General features: G+C 44.5%; 1 protein-coding gene across 4 annotated transcripts in view; it reads left to right on the top strand.

Moving 5' to 3' along the window:
* Positions 1–1,162: 1,162 nt before the first annotated feature.
* Positions 1,163–6,000, top strand: part of tex2l (testis expressed 2, like) — a 112,750-nt gene continuing 107,912 nt past the window's right edge. Inside the window, exon 1 of one of the 4 annotated variants that reach the window (XM_087997924.1) lies at positions 1,163–1,389. In XM_087997924.1, the coding sequence (XP_087854050.1) occupies positions 1,319–1,389 (71 nt within the window). In that variant the 5' untranslated portion in view covers positions 1,163–1,318. Of the gene's footprint in view, positions 1,522–6,000 lie in introns of all 4 variants that reach the window. The other 3 variants (XM_087997923.1, XM_087997922.1, XM_043711317.2) reach the window with 3 other exon arrangements.

Below are 6,000 nucleotides of genomic sequence, written 5' to 3'. Positions count from 1 at the left end.
CATAGATGGTCGCCCATGGCTGGAATTGAACCTAGGGAGGCAGCAGTGCTAACCACCAAGCCACTGCACTGTCCCTAGGCCTTACTTCTCAGTTGGTTCTTGAGAACATAACCATGGCATTGATGAAGTTGACAGAGCAATGTACCACCCTGTGCACCAGATGTTGGGCCAGAGTTGGCAGGGTGGGCTGGGGTGAAATAATTATTGCCAGCCTGTGACATTGCAGTTGACTCCCCCCGCATTTCCGGAACTGCATCTTCCTACAAGATGAAGATGGGAAACATAGTTAAAAATCACACAACACTAGATTATAGTCCAACAGGTTTAATTGGAAGCACACTAACTTTCGGAGCGATGCTCCTTCATCAGGTGGTTGATGAAGGAGTGGCGCTCCGAAAGCTAGTGTGCTTCCAATTAAACCTGTTGGACTATAACCTGGTGTTGTGTGATTTTTAACTTTGTACACCCCAGTCCAACACCGGCATCTCCAAATAATGGGAAAATTAGTCAGCAAAAGGGAAACCATGCCCGTTGCTTCGAGATAGTCCAAACTCTCCTTCTGCCATAAACGCAAATAAGCTGCTCATCACATCACCGGCAACGTCCGGATCACAGTGAAATATGTGGATGCTGGAATTCTGAAACAGACCCCAGAGAAACTCAACAGGACTGGCAGCATCTGTGGAGACAGAGATAACGTTTCGAGTGCAGCAGGATTCTTCGTCAAAACTCTGTTTCTCTCTGCACTGATGCTGCCAGACCTGCTGAGTTTCTCCAACATTTTGTTACCTCCAATGTCCTCAGACGAAGTTGAGCAATTTTGACCCTGGGCAGCTTTTAAGGCACCTTAATTGAAAAGATGACATTTAAATGGACCCTCTCAGTAAGCACGCCCTCACTTGGTGTTTTAAAAAATTTGTTTGCTGCTTGAAGGTTGAGAGCAATTGGCAAAGTCACCAGTTGGCTGTGGCTGGGGGACTGTCCATCCCCCTGACATCACCCAGCAAGATGTGCTCTCTGTGTGCCAAGCAGGGCAGGCTTAACAACGTGAGCACTTCAAATCTGGAAAGCAGCTCCAATACAGACTACATGCTGGCTAAGCTGGACTCAAGCTGGGGATAATCATATGTGTGCAGTCTCCTGCTGCAGCTGCTGATGTCTGACCCACAAGACAGACACAGGACAACGTTCGAAGAGGAGAGAGAGCAGGGGGTGGGGGGGGACGTTGGGATTGCCTTTTGTGGCACATTAAGAGTTAGATCTGCTACCCAGAAATTGTACTGTTTCACATCACAGGAGAATAAAATCAGTGGAAGCAATGAACATGCCACCAGGCGTTGGAAACAGGGTGAGAGCCTCCACAAAGGAATACGATGCTAAAGACGACTTGTAAGTGGGATATTTACGGTGGAATATTTGCTCAAAGTCAAACAATGCAGCAGGAGAATTTTGCAGCTATGAGATGTTTTGCGTGTGTCAGAGGAGAGTGGATCCTAGTGCTGCTGTTCTCTTAATACTCTGGTAAGCTCCATTTTTACTGAAAGCCAGCTTCTCTGTTCTGTTCCCGGTATTCGCACAGGACAGACGATGCATTAAAAGCAAGCATTAACTGCAGGAAACTCAATTGAGTTCGTGCATTGCACGATCAAAAGAAAATCAACTGTTTAACTCATTGTAAAAAAGAAAGAGCTGAGATGAATCGGCGCAGTAATAGGATTTTAAATCTCCTGCTCGTCTTGTGTTCAATTCAATTATTCTCTTGCATTGGAAACCAAAAGGCAATACTGTGACACCTGACCTCTGATGACTTCTTGCCCACTGCTGTGGGAACACATAATAATTTTGAGAACCCTGCATAGTCACGCTCTCAGGTTCAATCTGTTTGGTGGTTAACTGTTTTGGAGAATTATTTCCACTGTGATTTTATTCCTCCATTTGCTGTACATTTTGATGTGCAATGATGGAACAGTGTTAACCCTATGCTCGCTGAAAGATTCTTTCAGATGGAGCGGTAATGCTTTCACAGTTGCTCCTCCCGAATTTTCAGGAAATTTCTTTCTGAGGTTGTAAGGGACAGTCAATGGACCTGAAATGTTAACTCTGATTTCTGTCCACAGATACTGCCAGACCTGCTGAGCTTCTCCAGCAAACTCAATTCTTGTAACCTATTTCTTTATTCATAATATACTTTTGGAATAAAGTCAGAGGATTGGGAGTATAATCACTTTGATCTTGGCGAAGAAAAGTTAGTTCAGTTTTTTCATTATATTAATAAAAGATCCGAAATTAAACATCAGTCACTGAAGAGTTCACTATTGAAACATTAACACACATGCCAAAACAAGGAGGAGATTTAAGCCCAAGTAAATCGTGTGGGTGAAAAATGAAAAGTTAATCTGGGAATGATGATTTATTCCATGTGTCGCAATTATTTTGAGCAGCCAAGATGGCTAGAAATGTTGCTACAGATTGAGTATCTTGTGACGCAGTTTGTGATATGGCAGATTGGATAATGAGCACATTCAAAATGCAGGAAGGTAGCTCTTCACTTATTCCAAGCATGTGGATTTGAGAAATATGGCAGATGTTGGAAATCTGTCATAAATGCTAGAAATACTCAGTTGGTCAGGCAACCATCCGTGGAGAGATAGAGAAACAGAGTGAACGCTTGAAGTTGATGATCTTTCAGACTGCCCTGTGCCCACATGTTTGCATCTGCAATCAGAGATGACCAGGCCTTGCTTTGATAGATGGTTAATGCCCATGGAGATATCACATCATGCAAAGACCTGACGGACTTGACTAATCCCACAGAAGCCGATATCCCATCACCAAGTCAGCCCTGCATAGTATTTGACACTGGTGTGGCTTCCTCAGAGCCAGCTATCAGAGTGGCGAGAACCTCTGACACTTCTGTTGATATCTGTCAGCCAGGGCTCCCTGATTGGACCAGATTAACAGCCCCAATCAGGGAACTCATATTCTATGAGGTTTAACTGACCAACCTTGTTACAATCACTACAGGACTGTTCTGCTTTGGATGATTGCTCTGAAGTTTGCTAATCTCAACCGGTCATGTTTTACATGACCCTGCACAAATGAAGGCATGTCATGTTGATTTAAACACAATGTAGGAGGAAATTATTACCGATGCTGGAAGCTGTACTAAAAGCCACAAATTCTGGAAATCACAGCAAGTCAAGCAGCATCCATGGAGAGAGAACAAGCTCTGATGAAGACTCACCTAGACTCAAAGCATTAGCTCTCCCTTGAGTCACGAGGTGGTGTGTTCAGTAAACATTAGCCCAGGTGAGCACTCCAGTGTAGTGTTATTGGAAAATGCTGTTAAATCAAAGCCTAGGCATAAAGAAATCCTTTGGATTAAGGAAAAGAAGAGCAGGAGAATCCGGCTAGTGTCCTGACCAACTTTTATTTCTGAATCACAACCACGAGAAACCATAGACAGCATGTTTACTGCGCATTTAATAATCGATTGATACCAAATAATTCAGGTAAATAGATGATGGGTAAAAATGAGACAATCCAATTTCTTTGGATTCAGTGGAATCATTTTAGAATTGCGTTATTATCATTGATGTGGACAGTTGTTGTCAGAAGGTCAGGCAGCATCCGAGGAGCAAGGAAATCGATGTTTCGGGCAAAAGCCCTTCATCAGGAATGAGGTATGAGGCAATCAGGCATTCTTGATGAAAGGTTTTTGCCCGAAACATTGATTTTCCTGCTCCTCGGATGCTGCCTGGCCTGCTGTGCTTTTTCAGCACCACAGGCTCGACTCTAATCTCCAGCATCTGCAGTCCTCACTTTCGCCTGGTTGTTGTCAGAAGTCAGTACAAAGAGAAAGGACAGGGAAAAGGGAAAGAGGCATTGCAATTGTTCCTTTCTTACTATCTCCTCCCAATACAGTTCTAGCAATTAACATTCTCCTTGATGCAGTCACCCATGTCTGAACGTTGTATTTGTTTGTGAAATTGGATAGCGGTTACTGGATAAGAACTGCAGTCAAGGAAGCTGAATGCTGTTCGAGTGAATGAATAAACGTGAAGTGTGGCTTTACCACACAACTGACAATCACCCTTGACAGCAGTAGAACTGTTCTCCAAAACCCTGATAGAACCATCAATCCTCCTGTACTCCGGCAGTTACTGAGCAGTGAACTTGCCACCATGCTCAGCACACTCAGACAATTAAAGCAGGTGCATATGGGAAAAGGAAACAGAGAGGGTAGGGACTGGCTGAGCAAATGACCAGACCAAAGTACATTTTTTTAATGACTGTTTCTTGGAGCTTTCACCATTCCCACCAAAGTTACAAGAGTACAAGGGGAAACTGAAATGCACGTATAGACAGCATGGTGGCTCAGTGGTTATCACTGCTGCCTCACAGCACCAATGACCTGGGTTCAGTTCCAGCCTTGGGCAACTGTCTGTGTGGAGTTTGCACATTCTCCGTGGGTGAGCATCCACAGTCCAAAGATGTGCAGGTTAGGTCAACTGGCCATGCTAAATTGCCCATAGAGTCCAGGAATGTGCAAGTTAGGTGGGTTAGCCATGGGAAATGCAGGGATAGGCTATGGGTCTGAGAGGGATGCTTTTTGGATGGTTGGTGTAGACTCGATGGACTGAATGGCCTGCTTCCCTGCTGTAGGGATTCCAGGAGCATTGCTTCATTGACATCATTTTACAGGATGTTGTATGAGCATCAGGGTCTGAAATAGTTAACACTGAAGAGTTCCTAAAGCACTACGACTGTGATAGTATGAGGTGGGACTTGGTGGCAGAGCATCTAAAGATCTTGAAAGGAGTGAGACCTCACATCCAGATTTTTCTCAAACTCTCCATAATAATATCTACCATATCAATGTAACTAGTCAATAACATGCAATAAACTATTTCTTGTTCAATACAAGGACCTCTTCTACTCAGATCAGTGAGCGTGTGTCCTCAAACACACCAGAAGGCCATAACATCTAGAAGCAGAATTAGGCCATTCAGCCCATTGAGCCTGCTCTGTCATTCGATCATGGCTGATATATTTCTCAACGCTATTCTCCTGCCATCTCCCCATAACCTTTGATCCTCTTATGAATCAAGAACCTATCTATCTCTGTTTTAAATACACTCAATGACTTGGCCTCCACAGCCTTAAGTGGCAATGAGTTCCACAGAGTCCCTACTCTCTGGGTGAAGAAATTCTTGTCATCTCAGTTCTAAAGAGTTGTCCCTTTACCCTGAGGCTGTGTCCCCAGGTTCTAGTCTCTCCTACTAGCAGAAACATCTCCATATCCACTCTGTCTAGACCTCTTAGTATTCTGGAAACTTCAACCAGGTTCCTCCTCATTCTTCTAAACTCCATCGAGTACAGACCCACAGTCCTCAACCACTCCTCATGGAACAAGCCCGGGATCATTCACGTGAACCTCCTCTGTACCCCCTCCAAGGCCAGCACCTCTTCCTTAGATCCGGGGCCCAAAGCTGCTCACAGTATCCCAAATGGTGCGGCATCAAAACCAATCACGTGGTGAGACGTAGGTTCAGTTTCGCTGCAAGACTTCATTCCCTCTATGTGAGAAAGAACCTGCATTTATGCATTGCCTTTCTCAATGGCAGCACAACACAAATTCAAGTATTGTTGTGTGGCTGATATGTTTTTTTTAAGAACCCCTACAGTGTGGAAGCAACCAGTCCACACCGGCCTTTCAAAGAGTAACCCACCCAGACCCATTCCCCTACGCTATACTTACCCCTGACTAATGCACCTAACCTACACATCCCTGAACACTATGGGCAATTTAGCGTGGCCAGTTCGCATAACCTGAACATCTTTGGAAATATGGGACGAAACTCACGCAGACACAGAGAGAACGTGCAAACAGTCACCTAAAGCTGGAATTGAACCCAGGTCCCTAGCACTGTGAGGCAGTAGTGCTAACAACTGAGCTACTGTGCTACCTAGCTATCGTTATTAACCTGTTGCTATCAC

This window comes from Chiloscyllium plagiosum, unplaced genomic scaffold (genome assembly GCF_037043375.1).
Source record: "Chiloscyllium plagiosum isolate Xiang-an unplaced genomic scaffold, Cpla_swu_hap1 HiC_scaffold_20, whole genome shotgun sequence".
In the NCBI taxonomy this organism is placed as follows: Eukaryota; Metazoa; Chordata; class Chondrichthyes; order Orectolobiformes; family Hemiscylliidae; genus Chiloscyllium; species Chiloscyllium plagiosum.
This window is presented reverse-complemented; position numbering and strand designations above follow the sequence as displayed.